The sequence below is a fragment of the Zophobas morio genome, unplaced genomic scaffold (genome assembly GCF_036711695.1).
Source record: "Zophobas morio isolate AGI-343-1 ecotype UQ-CSIRO unplaced genomic scaffold, CSIRO_AGI_Zmor_V1 ptg000014l, whole genome shotgun sequence".
Taxonomy (NCBI): Eukaryota; Metazoa; Arthropoda; class Insecta; order Coleoptera; family Tenebrionidae; genus Zophobas; species Zophobas morio.
Window position 1 is genome coordinate 24,263,049 of NW_026972119.1, and position 15,715 is coordinate 24,278,763.

General features: G+C 26.8%; 1 protein-coding gene across 1 annotated transcript; it reads left to right on the forward strand.

Annotated features, from left to right (window-relative positions):
* Positions 1–23: 23 nt before the first annotated feature.
* Positions 24–9,635, forward strand: LOC135129052 (zinc finger protein OZF-like). The gene is made up of 8 exons (XM_064056132.1): positions 24–180; positions 233–539; positions 7,872–8,054; positions 8,108–8,286; positions 8,337–8,676; positions 8,739–8,867; positions 8,921–9,105; positions 9,179–9,635. Exons 1-8 carry the CDS (start codon positions 73–75, stop codon positions 9,374–9,376), a joined length of 1,629 nt encoding a protein of 542 aa, XP_063912202.1. The 5' UTR covers positions 24–72; the 3' UTR covers positions 9,377–9,635.
* The last annotated feature ends 6,080 nt before the right edge of the window (positions 9,636–15,715 follow it).

Consider the following 15,715-nt stretch of genomic DNA (forward strand, 5'->3'; position numbering starts at 1 on the left):
CACCTGTCAAAATCAATAAACATAACCTCACATAACCTAGAAAATTCCTTTTTTAATATTTTATTTCACGAAATGAAACTCGACAAGATTTGTCGGACGTGTTTACTGGAAAAGGCAGGCCTGAAGCCCCTTTTCGGAGCATGCGTTGCCAACATGCTAATGTCGTGCGCCTCAATTCAGGTAATAATTAGTAGTCACACTTTTACTAAATAAATCAACAAAATCTGAATAGGTAATCGAGGGTGATGGACTCCCAGGACAAATCTGCACCCAGTGCTTACAAATGGTCAACCGCGCCTACAGTTTTAAACAACAGTGTGAAAAGTCAGATGCTTCGCTTCGACAGTACATAAATAGTGTGGGGCTGCAAACCGTAGCACTACAAAATGAGCCGAACATAATGATCAGTGACATGAAGGCCGACCAGTTGTTTGGTAGCAGCGAAGTCCTACAACAGTCGTCGATTTTTCAGGATATTTTCAACGATGCGACGTCACATTCTTTGGTGGATAATTTTGGAAATCAGAACGCTAGCACTGGTAAGAAAAAAATATCTCTAGTAGGCTATGAAATTCATTTTTAAAATGGTTATGTTGGTATTGACATTGGAGTCCTCAACCGCCAAAGCAAAGCGCCAAATTTAAATAGTCGATGCCAATAAAAAAACTTGTTTCACTACAACTCGTCGCCTGAGAACTTGTTTGATCTACAGACCAGAGCGCGCTCAGGCCAATGTCGACTCTAAGCGTTCAGAAGCGATTTGGTTGGTTTGGACTATCATTTCTGCGGGAAATAGTTGTTTGTTCGGTTTTTATAACGACTAAATGAATATTTTTGGTACATATTTTGTTATAACTAAGAATTAATTGTTTATTTGTGTTTTATACTAGCAAATCGTCTTAAACTAAGAATATTGTTGAAATCGTAATAACCCAATGGATTTTTTTCGGGAAATTGTTTTGGAAACACTGTGTTCTATTTTGTATGAATTTTTAAATGTTTTTGGTGACAATTTTTGTGGTTGTTTCGAAAAATTGAAAAAACGACAATTGAAAAACAGAAAATCTAAAACCGGAAAGTAGAAAAATCGAAAGATTAAGAAATCGAAACACTTGAAAAATTGAAATATGGAAGAGCTGAAATGAAAAATCGAGAAATCGAAAAATCTAAAATTTTAAATACTGAAAAGTTAAAATTCCAAAAAAATGAAAAATCTAAAATTTAAAAATCGAAAAAGTAAAAAGTCGACACATCTAAAAAACGAAATATTGTAAAAAATGAAATATTGTTAAAATCGAAATATTGAAAATTAATGAAACCGGAAAAATCGATAATAGAAAAATCCAAAAATTGTAAAATTTAAAAACTAAAAAACTGAGGAACTGAAGAACCAAAGATTGAAAATTTTAAAAATTAAATAAATGAAAAAACGGAAAACTGTGATAAAAAATTAAGAAAATTAATACTAAAATTAAAAATCAAGAACTTGAAAAACTGAGGAAATCGAAAATTGAAAAATCAAATAATTATGAAACCGAAACATTAACAAATTGAAAAATTGTGATGTAAAATCAAGAAAATGAAAATTTAAAAATTAGGAAAGTGAAATACGAAAATCAAAAATTTGAAAAGTCTAAAATTTAAAAATCGAAAAATTGAAAAAACGACAATTGAAAAACAGAAAATCTAAAACCGGAAAGTAGAAAAATCGAAAGATTAAGAAATCGAAACATTTGAAAAATTGAAATATGGAAGAGCTGAAATGAAAAATCGAGAAATCGAAAAATCTAAAATTTTAAATATTGAAAAATTAAAATATCAAAAAACTGAAAAATCTAAAATTTAAAAATCGAAAAAGTAAAAAGTCGACACATCTAAAAAACGAAATATTGTAAAAAATGAAATATTGTTAAAATCGAAATATTGAAAATTAATGAAACCGGAATAATCGATAATAGAAAAATCCAAAAATTGTAAAATTTAAAAACTGAAAAACTGAGGAACTGAAGAACCAAAGATTGAAAATTTTAAAAATTAAATAAATGAAAAATTATAAAATCGAAAGAAACATTGAAAAGATAAAGAAAATGAAAAAACGGAAAACTGTGATAAAAAATTAAGAAAATTAATACTAAAAATAAAAATCAAGAACTTGAAAAACTGAGGAAATCGAAAATTGAAAAATCAAATAATTATGAAACCGAAACATTAAAAAATTGACAAATTGTGATGTAAAATCAAGAAAATGAAAATGTAAAAATTAGGAAAGTGAAATACGAAAATAAAAAATTTGAAAAATCTAAAATTTAAAAATCGAAAAATTGAAAAAACGACAATTGAAAACAGAAAATCTAAAACCGGAAAGTAGAAAAATCGAAAGATTAAGAAATCGAGACATTTGAAAAATTAAAATATGGAAGAGCTGAAATGAAAAATCGAGAAATGGAAAAATCTAAAATTTTAAATACTTAAAATTCCAAAAAAATGAAAACCTAAAATTTAAAAATCGAAAAAGTAAAAAGTCGACACATCTAAAAAACGAAATATTGTTAAAATCGAAATATTGAAAATTAATGAAACCGGAAAAATCGATAATAGAAAAATCCAAAAATTGTAAAATTTAAAAACTGAAAAACTGAGGTACTGAAGAAGCAAAGATTGAAAATTTTAAAAATTAAATATGTGAAAAATTATAAAATCGAAAGAAACATTGAAAAGATAAAGAAAATGAAAAAATGGAAAACTGTGATAAAAAATTAAAAAAATTGATACTAAAAATAAAAATCAAGAACTTGAAAAACTGGGGAAATCGAAAATTGAAAAATCAAATAATTATGAAACCGAAACATTAAAAAATTGAAAAATTGTGATATAAAATCAAGAAAATGAAAATTTAAAAATTAGGAAAGTGAAATACGAAAATCAAAAATTTGAAAAATCTAAAATTTAAAAATCGAAAAATCGAAAAAACGACAATTGAAAAACAGAAAATCTAAAACCGGAAAGTAGAAAAATCGAAAGATTAAGAAATCGAAACATTTGAAAAATTGAAATATGGAAGAGCTGAAATGAAAAATCGAGAAATCGGGAAATCGAAAATTTTAAATATTGAAAAACTAAAATTCCAAAAAAATGAAAAATCTAAAATTTAAAAATCGAAAAAGTAAAAAGTCGACACATCTAAAAAACGAAATATTGTAAAAAATGAAATATTGTTAAAATCGAAATATTGAAAATTAATGAAACCGGAAACATCGATAATAGAAAAATCCAAAAATTGTAAAATTTAAAAACTGAGAAACTGAGGAACTGAAGAACCAAAGACTGAAAATTTTAAAAATTAAATAAATGAAAAATTATAAAATCGAAAGAAACATTGAAAAGATAAAGAAAATGAAAAAACGGAAAACTGTGCTAAAAAATAAAGAAAATTAATACTAAAATTAAAATCAAGAACTTGAAAAACTAAGGAAATCGAAAATTGAAAAATCAAATAATTATGAAACCGAAACATTAAAAATTTGAAAAATTGTGTTGTAAAATCAAGAAAATGAAAATTTAAAAATTAGGAAAGTGAAATACGAAAATCAAAAATTTGAAAAATCTAAAATTGAAAAATCCAAAAATTGAAAAAACGACAATTGAAAAACAGAAAATCTAAAACCGGAAAGTAGAAAAATCGAAAGATTAAGAAATCGAAACATTTGAAAAATTGAAATATGGAAGAGCCGAAATGAAAAATCGAGAAATCGGAAAATCGAAAATTTTAAATATTGAAAAATTAAAATTCCAAAAAAATGAAAAATCTAAAATTTAAAAATCGAATAAGTAAAAAGTCGACACATCTAAAAAACGAAATATTGTAAAAAATGAAATATTGTTAAAATGGAAATATTGAAAATTAATGAAACCGGAAACATCGATAATAGAAAAATCCAAAAATTGTAAAATTTAAAAACTGAAAAACTGAGGAACTGAAGAACCAAAGATTGAAAATTTTAAAAATTAAATAAATGAAAAATTAAAAAATCGAAAGAAACATTGAAAAGATAAAGAAAATGAAAAAACGGAAAACTGTGCTAAAAAATAAAGAAAATTAATACTAAAAATAAAAATCAAGAACTTGAAAAACTGAGGAAATCGAAAATTGAAAAATCAAATAATTATGAAACCGAAACATTAAAAATTTGAAAAATTGTGTTGTAAAATCAAGAAAATGAAAATTTAAAAATTAGGAAAGTGAAATACGAAAGTCAAAAATTTGAAAAATCTAAAATTGAAAAATCGAAAAATTGAAAAAACGACAATTGAAAACAGAAAATCTAAAACCGGAAAGTAGAAAAATCGAAACATTTGATAAATTGAAAAATGGAAGAGCTGAAATGAAAAATCGAGAAATCGAAAAATCGAAAACTTTAAATATTGAAAAATTAAAATTCCAACAAAAATTGAAAAATCTAAAATTTAAAAATCGAAAAAGTAAAAAGTCGACACATCTAAAAAAAGAAATATTGTAAAAAATGAAATATTGTTAAATTCGAAATATTGAAAATTAATGAAACCGGAAAAATCGGTAATAGAAAAATCCAAAAATTGTGAAATTTAAAAACGAAAAACTGAGGAACTCAAGAACCAAAGATTGAAAATTTTAAAAATTAAATAAATGAAAATTTATAAAATCGAAAGAAATATTGAAAAGATAAAGAAAATGAAAAAACGTAAAACTGTGATAAAAAATTAAGAAAATTAATACTAAAAATAAAAATCAAGAACTTGAAAAACTGGGGAAATCGAAAATTGAAAAATCAAATAATTATGAAACCGAAACATTAAAAAATTGAAAAATTGTGATGTAAAATCAAGAAAATGAAAATTTAAAAATTAGGAAAGTGAAATACGAAAATCAAAAATTTGAAAAATCTAAAATTTAAAAATCGAAAAATTGAAAAAACGACAATTGAAAACAGAAAATCTAAAACTAGAAAGTAGAAAAATCGAAAGATTAAGAAATCGAAACATTTGATAAATTGAAAAATGGAAGAGCTGAAATGAAAAATCGAGAAATCGAAAAATCTAAAATTTTAAATATTGAGAAATTAAAATTCCAAAAAAAGAAGAAAAATCTAAAATTTAAAAATCGAAAAAGTAGAAAGTCGACACATCTAAACATCCAGGAGTCAAAAATTGAAAAGTCGAAGAATCGAAATATTGAAAAATGAAAGAAAAACTGAAAAATCGAAAACCTGAAAAATCTGAAAACTTTAAAAGTCGAAAAATTGAGCAATCGAAAAATCCAAAAAGTGACGTCAAAAAATCGAAATCTTAAGAAAACTAAAAAATGAATAATCGAAAAATTAAAGAATTGTAGAACAGGAATATCGAAATCCTCGAAAGTCAAGAAATGGGAAAATAAAAACATCGATTAATTGAAAAATCTAAAAATTGACAGTTTATAAATGTCAAATTTGAAAAATTGAAAAATCGAAAATTTGAATAAACGACAATTGAAAAATACAAAAATCCAAAACCGGGAAGTCGAAAAATCAATGGATTAAGAAATCAAAACATTGAAAAATTCGAAAACATGAAAAACGGAAATATCGAAGAACTGAAATGAAAAATCGAGAAATCGAAAAATCTAAAATTTTAAATTTTGAAAAATTGAAATATCAAAAAACTGAAAAATCTAAAATTTAAAAATCGAAAAATTGAAGAAACGACAATTGAAAAACAGAAAATCTTAAACCGGAAAGTAGAAAAATCGAAAGATTAAGAAATCGAAACATTTGAAAAATTGAAATATGGAAGAGCTGAAATGAAAAATCGAGAAATCGAAAAATCGAAAATTTTAAATATTGAAAAATTAAAATTCCAAAAAAATGAAAAATCTGAAATTTAAAAATCGAAAAAGTAAAAAGTCGACACATCTACAAAACGAAATATTGTAAAAAATTAAATATTGTTAAAATCGAAATATTGAAAATTACTGAAACCAGAAAAATCGATAATAGAAAAATACGAAAATTGTAAAATTTAAAAACTGAAAAACTGAGGAACTGAAGAACCAAAGACTGAAAATTTTAAAAATTAAATAAATGAAAAATTATAAAATCGAAAGAAACATTGAGAAGATAAAGAAAATGAAAAAACGGAAAATTGTGATAAAAAATTAAGAAAATTAATACCAAAAATAAAAATCAAGAACTTGAAAAACTGAGGAAATCGAAAATTGAAAAATCAAATAATTATGAAACCGAAACGTTAAAAAATTGAAAAATTGTGATGTAAAATCAAGAAAATGAAAATTTAAAAATTAGGAAAGTGAACTACGAAAATAAAAAATTTGAAAAATCTAAAATTTAAAAATCGAAAAATTGAAAAAACGGCAATTGAAAACAGAAAATCTAAAACCGGAAAGTAGAAAAATCGAAAGATTAAGAAATCGAAACATTTGAAAAATTGAAATATGGAAGAGCTGAAATGAAAAATCGAGAAATCGAAAAATCGAAAATTTTAAATATTGAAAAATTAAAATTCCAAAAAAATGAAAAATCTAAAATTTAAAAATCGAAAAATAAAAAGTCGACACATCTAAAAGACGAAATATTGTAAAAAATGAAATATTGTTAAAATCGAAATACTGAAAATTAATGAAACCGGAAAAATCGATAATAGAAAAATCCAAAAATTGTAAAATTTAAAAACTGAAAAACTGAGGAACTGAAGAACCAAAGATTGAAAATTTTAAAAATTAAATAAATGAAAAATTATAAAATCGAAAGAAACATTGAGAAGATAAAGAAAATGAAAAAACGGAAAACTGTGATGAAAAATTAAGAAAATTAATACTAAAAATAAAAATCAAGAACTTGAAAAACTGGGGAAATCGAAAATTGAAAAATCAAATAATTACGAAACCGAAACATTAAAAAATTGAAAAATTGTGATGTAAAATCAAGAAAATGAAAACGTAAAAATTAGGAAAGTGAAATACGAAAATAAAAAATTTGAAAAATCTAAAATTTAAAAATCGAAAAATTGAAAAAACGACAATTGAAAACAGAAAATCTAAAACCGGAAAGTGGAAAAATCGAAAGATTAAGAAATCGAAACATTTGAAAAATTGAAATATGGAAGAGCTGAAATGAAAAATCGAAAAATCGAAAAATCGAAAATTTTAAATATTGAAAAATTAAAATTTCAAAAAATGAAAAATCTAAAATTTAAAAATCGAAAAAGTAAAAAGTCGACACATTTAAAAATCCAGGAGTCAAAAATTGAAAAGTCGAAGAATCGAAATATTGAAAAATCCCAAAACTGAGATATGAAAAAACTGAAAAATGGAAGAAAAACTGGAAAATAGAAAACCTGAAAAATTCGAAAACTGAAATATCCAAAAACTGAGAACTTAAAAAGTCGAAAAATTGCGCAATCGAAAAATCCGAGAAGTGAAGTCGAAAAATCCAAACTTAAGAAAACTAAAAAATGAAAAATCGAAAAATTAAAGAATTGAAGAACAGGAATATCGAAACCCTCGAAAGTCAAGAAATGGGAAAATCAAAACATCGATTAATTGAAAAATCGAAAAATTGACAGTTTATAAATGTCAAATTTGAAAAATTCAAAAATCGAAAATTTGAAAAAACGAAAGCGTCGTTAAAAATATTATGACCTTTTTTCTGTTGTAGTTAATTTTATTCCTAGTTAGAAACAAACACTGTTGCCAACATAAGTCGAGGAGTCCTCAACCGTCATTTAATTCAAACTATGACGCTTCTCTATGTTCTCTGCTATCATCTTGTGTTGGTGTTGCCAACATAACTATTTTAAAATTACTAAATGATAATTCTAATTACTTTAATTGTCTGTAGTGGTTTCTGATTTGGCGGAAACTATGGAAAGCTTGCAGACCATAGCAGAGCAGTGTTTACCGGAAACGTGGGAAACGGATACTCAGATCATGTCTTGCCAGAGCACGTCGCAAGAAACCACCAACTGTAGCACATTTGATTTAAATTTATACCGGTGCCAATTCTGTGAAGACATTTTTAAAGGTATTATTAACAACAACAGAAAATTTTAAATCCCAGATTATTAATTTATTCAGATGAATGGAGTCTCGGCGAACACATCAAAATCCACACAGGCCAAAGCAAATATTTTTGTTCAATTTGTGGAAAAGTGTGCACCACTCCTGTAATGCTGGACAAACACGTCATGGACCACTCCATTGACAAAGCAAATTTCGAAGAAAAGAAACTCTGTAACACGAATTTTATGTGTAACGTAATAAGTTCATAGTGCGATTTTTGTTTTACTGTTGGTACTATTCACAGATTTGTGACCAAACTTTCAGCGACGAAAAGTTCCTAAAAAAGCATTTGAAAGAGATACATTTTGGGGCGCTTGATGATTTGACTGACGGTGAACGAAAGCACGTGTGTACAATCTGTAACAAAAGTTATAAACAAAATAAGTTGCTTGTGATGCATATGAGGTCACATACGGGTGAAAGACCCTTAAGTTGTGAGGTGTGTGGGCGCACTTTTGCACTACCGAGCTCGTTGTACAAACACAGGAATATTCATTGTAATGAGAAGAAGTTCGGGTGTAATATTTGTGGAAAGAAGTTTAATCAGTCGTCGAATCTAACCTCACATTTGCGGACTCACACTGGTAACGATTGAGTCACGATTGAGCCTTAAAATCATAAAAATATGTATTTGTTGATTTTTTAGGGGAAAAACCGTACATTTGTAACTTGTGTGGAAAAGCGTGTGCTTCAAGTGTAAATCGTGACATTCATATGAGAATACACACCGGGGAAAAACCGTATAAATGCGTTAGGTGTAATAGCGCTTTTGCTAGTATGACTAAACATCGTTGTAGTGATTTTTTTATTGTAAATTTGTGTTTGCAGCAAGTACTCAATTAAAAAAACACACCATGAAACACACCGGGGAAAAACCGTATCATTGCTGGCAGTGCGGCAAAGCTTTCAGACAGAAAGAAACTAGGGACACTCATGTTCGTTACCATACGGGTGAAAGACCATATGCGTGTACCCTGTGTCCTAAGAAGTATATAGCGGCAAGCCATTTGCGGGTGGGTGCCAACATAATTTTTTTAACGTTGAATTTTAATGGTACTATTTTATATTTGGTGTTTTTGTTTTTAGGTGCACATGAAAAATCACAATAACGACAGGAAGTATCATTGTCACATTTGTATGAAGAAGTTTGTAGAGGCGCGAATTTTGAAAAGTCATATTTTGACGCATACTGGGCAAAAACCGTATTCGTGTGAGTATTGCGGGAGCCAGTTTTCGCAGTCTGGGTCCTTGAATAATCACATAAAAAACAGACACAGGCAATAATAATGTCAATGAAAAATACTGTGAAAAGTCAACACAATCTGTCATGTAGGTATTGGCCAGTGGCGTATCATTTGTGTTTTGAAATGGGGGCTTTCTAATGAATACCCATGAAATATGAAACGGCGGAAGGAAACATTATTGGGTGAAATTTTCAAGCGCTTACAAAGAATAATGAATGTGGTCCGACCGATTCTTTCGTTTCATAACCTACAGAGTACGAAAAAATAGGTCTCCCATTTTCGTCTGTCTGTCTGTCTGTCTGTCTGGCGTCTGTCTGGATATTGTGGTTTATGAACCTTTGTTGAGTTTTTACCTTAAGCATTCAGATTTTTGTAAAAAAAGTTAAAATTGTATAACATTTTATAATTTAACTTAAAAATTGCAAAATCGAATGCTTTGAAATCTGGCAAATGTTTTAAGGTTATCGGAAGCGTGATAAATCGTATAGGATTTTTTAATTTTTAGTTTCTTCAATTTCTCAATTTTCCGATGTTTCAGTTTTACGATTTTTTAATTTTTGAACTTTTCATTTTTCGATTTTTAAATTTCTCGATAAATCGATTTTTTGATTTTCGCAATTCTCGATTTCCCGACTTTTCGTGTTTAGATTTTTCAGTTTTTTATTTCTTCAGTTTTTCGATTTGTCAGGTGTTTGATATTTCAAGTTTTCGTATTTGATTTTTCAACTTTTCGAGTTCCCAATTTTTCAATTTTTCGATGTTTCAGTTTTGGGATTTTTCACTTTTTCGATTCTTCAGTTTTTTTCCATTTTCCAATTTTTTGACATTTCAGTGTGGGATATTTCAATATTTCGATTCTTCAGTTTTTGATATTTAATTTTTCAGTTTTTAAAATGTTAGATTTTCCAATTTCTCGATTTTTCAATTCTTCGATACTTCGGTTTTCGGATTTTTAAATTTAAAATTTTTGGTGTTTGGATTTCCCGATCTTTCAATTTTTCGAATTTTCGGTTTCTCGATTTTTCGAGATTTCAATTTTTTGTTTCTTTAATTTATAGATTTTTTTTTTTTTTATTTTAAATTTTTCAGTTTTTCAATTTTTTATCCGATTTTTCGGTTTTGACGTATCTCGTATTTTCGACTTTCGATTTCTCGATCTTGATGTTGAATTCGCAATTTTTCCATGTTTCAGTTTTGGGGTTTTTTACTTTTTCGATTCTTAAGCTTTTCTTCCATTTCTCAATTTTTCGATAATTTTTCACTTTTTGGGTTTTTAAATTTTTCGACTTTTCGAGATTTCGATTTATCAATTTTTTAATGTTCCGAATTTTCGATTTGTCGGCTTTTCGATTTTCCGATTTTTCGCGATTTTACAGTTATTCGCTTTTCCAATTTTTCCTAATCTGAGTTTGTGCATTTTTCAATTTTTAGATTTTTCGGTTTTTAGATTCTCGAATTTTCCGATTTTTCAGTTTTTGTGATTTTGAAGTTTTCATTTCTCTGCTTTTCGATTTTTCAATTTTGCAATTTTTCGATATTTCTTTCAGTTTTGTGATTTTTCACTTTTTCGATTCTTCAGTTTTGCTTCCATTTTTCAATGTTTCGAAATTTCAGTTTTGGGATATTTCAACATTTCGATTCTTCAGTTTTTTGATATTTAATTTTTCAATTTTATAAAATTTAAAATTTTTCAATTTCTCGATTTTTACAGTTTTTCAATTTTTCGAGATTTCGATTTTTTTTTAATCTTCGGTTTATAGATTTTTCGATGTATCGATTTTTTTTTTTAATTTTTCAGTTTTTCAGTTTTTAATGCGATTTTTCGATTTTGGCCTATTTCGTATTTTCGACTTTTCGATTTTGGGTTTCTCGATCTTTTAATGTTTCGATTTCTCGATGTTTCAGCTATTGAATTTTTCGATGTTTCGAATTTTCGATTTCTTGGCTCTTCGATTTTCTAATTTTTCGAAATTTGGATTTTTAAGTTATTCAATTTTCCGATTTTTGAGTTTTTACGATTTTGGATTTTTGACTTCTCGGCTTTTCAATTTTTCGACATTTCAGTTTTAGGATTTTCAATATTTCGATTCTTCAATTTCTGGATTTTTCAATTCTTCGACACATCAATTTTCGATCTCTCGACTTTTCAAGCCGATTTTTCAGTTTTTCAATTTTTTAATTTTTCGATTTTTCAGGTTTTTGCTTTTTCAGTTATTCAATTTTCCAATTTTTCGTAATTTTAGTTTTGGAATTTTGAATGTCTCGATTTTTCGATTCTTCAATGTTCCGATTTTTCAGTTTTTGCGATTTTGGATTTTTGATTTTTCGCGTTTCCGATTTTTCGATGTTTCACTTTTGGGGTTTTTCCCTTTTTCAATTCTTAAATTTTTTGATATTTAATTTTTCAATTTTTATAATTTAAATTTTTCACTTCCTTGATATACCTACTTCAATTTTCGGGCTTTTAAATTTTATTTTTTTTTAGATTTTTGGTGTTTCAATTTCTCAATCTTTCAAATTTTCGACCTCTCGGTTTTTCGATTATTTCCATGTTTTGATTCTTGAATTTATAGGTTTTCCGATTTATCGATTTTTTTATTTAAAGTCTCCAATTTTGGCCTATTTCGTATTTTCGACTTTCGATTTCTCGATCTTTTAATGTTTCGATTTACCCCGTGTTTCAGTTTTCGAATTTTTCGATTTCTAGGCTCTTCGATTTTCCAATTGTTCGACATTTCGATTTTTCGGTTATGCAATTTTCCAATTTTTCGTAATTTTAGTTTTGGAATTTTTCAATTTCTCGATTTTTCGGTTTTTCGATTCTTCAGTTTTTGTTCCATTTTTCAATGTTTCGATATTTCAGTTTTGGGATATTTGAACATTTCGATTCTTCAGTTTTTTGATATTTAATTTTTCAATTTTATAAAATTTTTGATTTTTCAATTTATACTTTTTTCGATTTTTCGATTGTGCCCTATTTCGTATTTTCGACTTTTCGACTTTCGATTTCTCGATCTTTTATTATCTCTATTTCTCGATGTTTCAGTTTTTGAATTTTTCCATGTTTCGAATTTTCGATTTCTCGGCTTTTCGATTTTCCAATTTTTCGTAATTTCACTTTCGGAATTTTTCAATTCCTCGATTTTTCGATTCTTCAATTTTTCTTCCAGTTTTCAATTTTTCGATAATTAATTTTTCAATTTTTAAAATTTTAAATATTTCATTTTCTCGATTTTTCACTTCTTCGGAACTTCAATTTTCGATTTCTCGACCTTTCAAGCCGATTTTTCAGTTTTTTAATTCATCAGATTTTCGATATTTCAGGTTTTTGATTTTTCAATTTTCCGATTTCCCTATTTTTCAGTTTTTCGAAGTTTCAAAGTTTTGGGATTTTTCAATTCCTCGATTTCTAGATTTTTCAATTTTTCGATTTCTCGGTTATCCAATTTTTCGATTTTTTAATTTTTCGGTTTTTAAATTTTTCGATGTTTCGAGATTTCGATTTAACGTTTTTTTTTTTCATTTTTCAGATTTTTAGTTTTTAATCCGATTTTTCAATTTTGGCCTATTTCGTATTTTCGATTTCTCGGCTTTTCGATTTTCCAATTTTTCGTAATCTTAGTTTTGGAATTATTCAATTTCTCGATTTTTCGATTCAATTTTCCGATTTAGTTTTTGGATTTTTGATTTTTCGGCTTTTCGATTTTCCAATTTTTCGTAATCTTAGTTTTGGAATTTTTCAATTTCTCGATTTTTCGATTCAATTTTCCGATTTATTTTTTGGATTTTTGATTTCTCGGCTTTTCGATTTTTCGATTTCCCCATTTTTCGAATTTTTATTTATTTTTCATTTTGGATTTATAAAAATTTACATTTTTCGAGTTTAACGTTTTTTTGATGTTTCTAATTCTTAACATCTCGGTTATTCGATTTTTTAAAATGTTTCGACTTTTCGATTTTCCAATTTTTCGATATTTCGATTTTCCTGTTATTGAATTTTCCAATTTTTCATAATTTCAGTTTTGGAATTTTTCAACTTCTCCAATTCTTGAGTTTTTCGATTCTTCAAATTTTCGGTACCTCAATTTTCCGATGTTTCAGTTTTACGATTTTTCAATTTTTCGATTTTCCTGTTTCTCGATTTCTCGACTTTTCTGTTATTCAATTTTGCGCTTCTTCAATTTTTCTCCCACTTTTAAATTTTTCAATTTGGCCATTTTTTTAGTTTTTCGATTTTTCGATTTTTTGTTTCGATTTCTCGATTTTTCAATTTTTCGATATTTTGGTTTTTCGATTTTTAAAATTTTTGATTTATCAATTTTTAATTTTTTGGTTTTTAAACTTTTTCGACTTTTCGGTTTTCGATATTTCGATTTTTCAATTTTACAATATTTCGCCTTCTCAACTTTGTCATTTGTCGATTTTTCGATCTTTTGACGTTTCGGCTTTTCGATTTTTCAGTATTCCGATTTTTTTTGATGTCTTGTTTTTTCGATTTTTGGTTTTTCAGTTTTCCGATATTTCTATTTTTCAATTTTTTGAGTTTTTAAATTCTTAATGTGTCAGTTTTTTGACTTCTCAATGTCTTGATTTATCGACATTTCGATTTTTCGAAATTTTCTTCCCTTTTTTCTTTTTTCTTATCTTTTTTTACCTCGCTTTTCCTCCTTTTCACCCCTGGCCCGCCCCCCATTTTTTCCTCGAATTTTTTTCTACCCTTTTTTATGATCTCCTTTGGTCGCTTCGATGTCCCCCTTTGTTTCTAGTTTTTTGTCTCCCCTTTTCCTCTCCTCTTTCCCTCATTTTTTCTCTTTTCGTCCCCCTTTTCCATTCCCCTTTTTCCTTTTCCTCTTTTTCTTCCCTGTTTTCACTGCTTCAGACACCAATTTTCCGATTTTTCAGTTTTGCGATTTTGGATTTTTGATTTCTCGGCTTTTCGATTTTTCGATTTTATATTTCAGTTTTGGGATTTTTCCGTTTTTCATTAACTTTTTCGATATTTCAGTGTTGGGATTTTTTAATTTTCAGTTTCTTCAATTTCTCGTTTCTTCAAATTTTCGATTTCTCGATTTCATCAATTTTCAATTTCTCAATTTTCCGAAGTTTCAGTTTTACGATTTTTAAATTTCTCGATAAATCGATCTTTGATTTTCCCAATTCTCGATTTCTCGACTTTTTAAGTTTCGATTTTTCAGGTTTTTTTGATTTTTCAATTTTCCGACTTTGATTTTTCAATTTTTCGATTCTTCAGTTTTTATTCCATTTTTCAATTTTTCGATATTTCAATATTTCGATTCTTCAGTTTTTTGATGTTTAATTTTTCAATTTTTGAAATTTTAGATTTTTCGATTTTTCACTTCTTTGATACTTCAATTTTCGGATTTTTAAATTTTAAATTTTTGAGTTTTTGGTATTTCGATTTCTCAATTTTTCAATTTTTCGAATTACCGGCTTTTCAATCTTTCGGTTTGTAAATTTTTCGATTTTTCTAGATTTTGATTTTTGGATTCTCAATATATATATTTTTTTTATTTTTCGGTTTTTAATCCAATTTTTCGATTTTGACCTATTTCGTATTTTCGAATTTCGATTTCTCGCTCTTTTAATATTTCAATTTCTCGATGTTTCAGTTTTTGAATTTTTCGAATTTTCGATTTCTCGACTTCGATTTTCCAATTTTTCGATATTTCGATTTTTCAGTTATTGATTTTTCCAAGTTTTCGTAATTTCAGTTTTGGAATTTTTCAATTTTTTTTTTTAACTTTGGATTTTCGGTTTTCCAATTTTCCGCTATTTTAATTTTTCAATTTCTTAAATTAAAATTTTTTCGATTTCCCCATTTTTCTAATTTTTAAATTTTTAATTTTTCGGGTTTTTGATTTTTCATTTTTGGATTTGTAAAAATTTACATTGTTTGCGTTCGCGTTTTTTTGATGTTTCGATTTTTTGACATACCGGTGATTCGATTTTTAAAATGATTCGACTTTTCGATTTTTAGATTAAACGATTTTTCAGTTTTTCAACATTTCAATTTTTGAATACTGCAATTTCAGTTTTTCAATTTTTCAATTTTTACTTTTTTGTTTCTCAATATTCCAGTTTCAATTTTTCGATTGTTCGATAAGGGAAGTTCTGTCGAAATAACCTTCGACTATTTTTTTTAAATTAAGTATTAAGTTTCTTATTTTAATATTTAAAACATACCTTTATATGAGTTACTTTCTTTATAATTCTTTTATGATATTTGACTGAAGTGAATGTAAAAAAATGTTAGAAAATGCGAAAAAACACCGACTTAACGACACAAACAAGAGAGAAGAAAACTGCGTTAACACCAACCGGAAACCGAAGTACGCCACTGGTCGATGAATCACTAAAC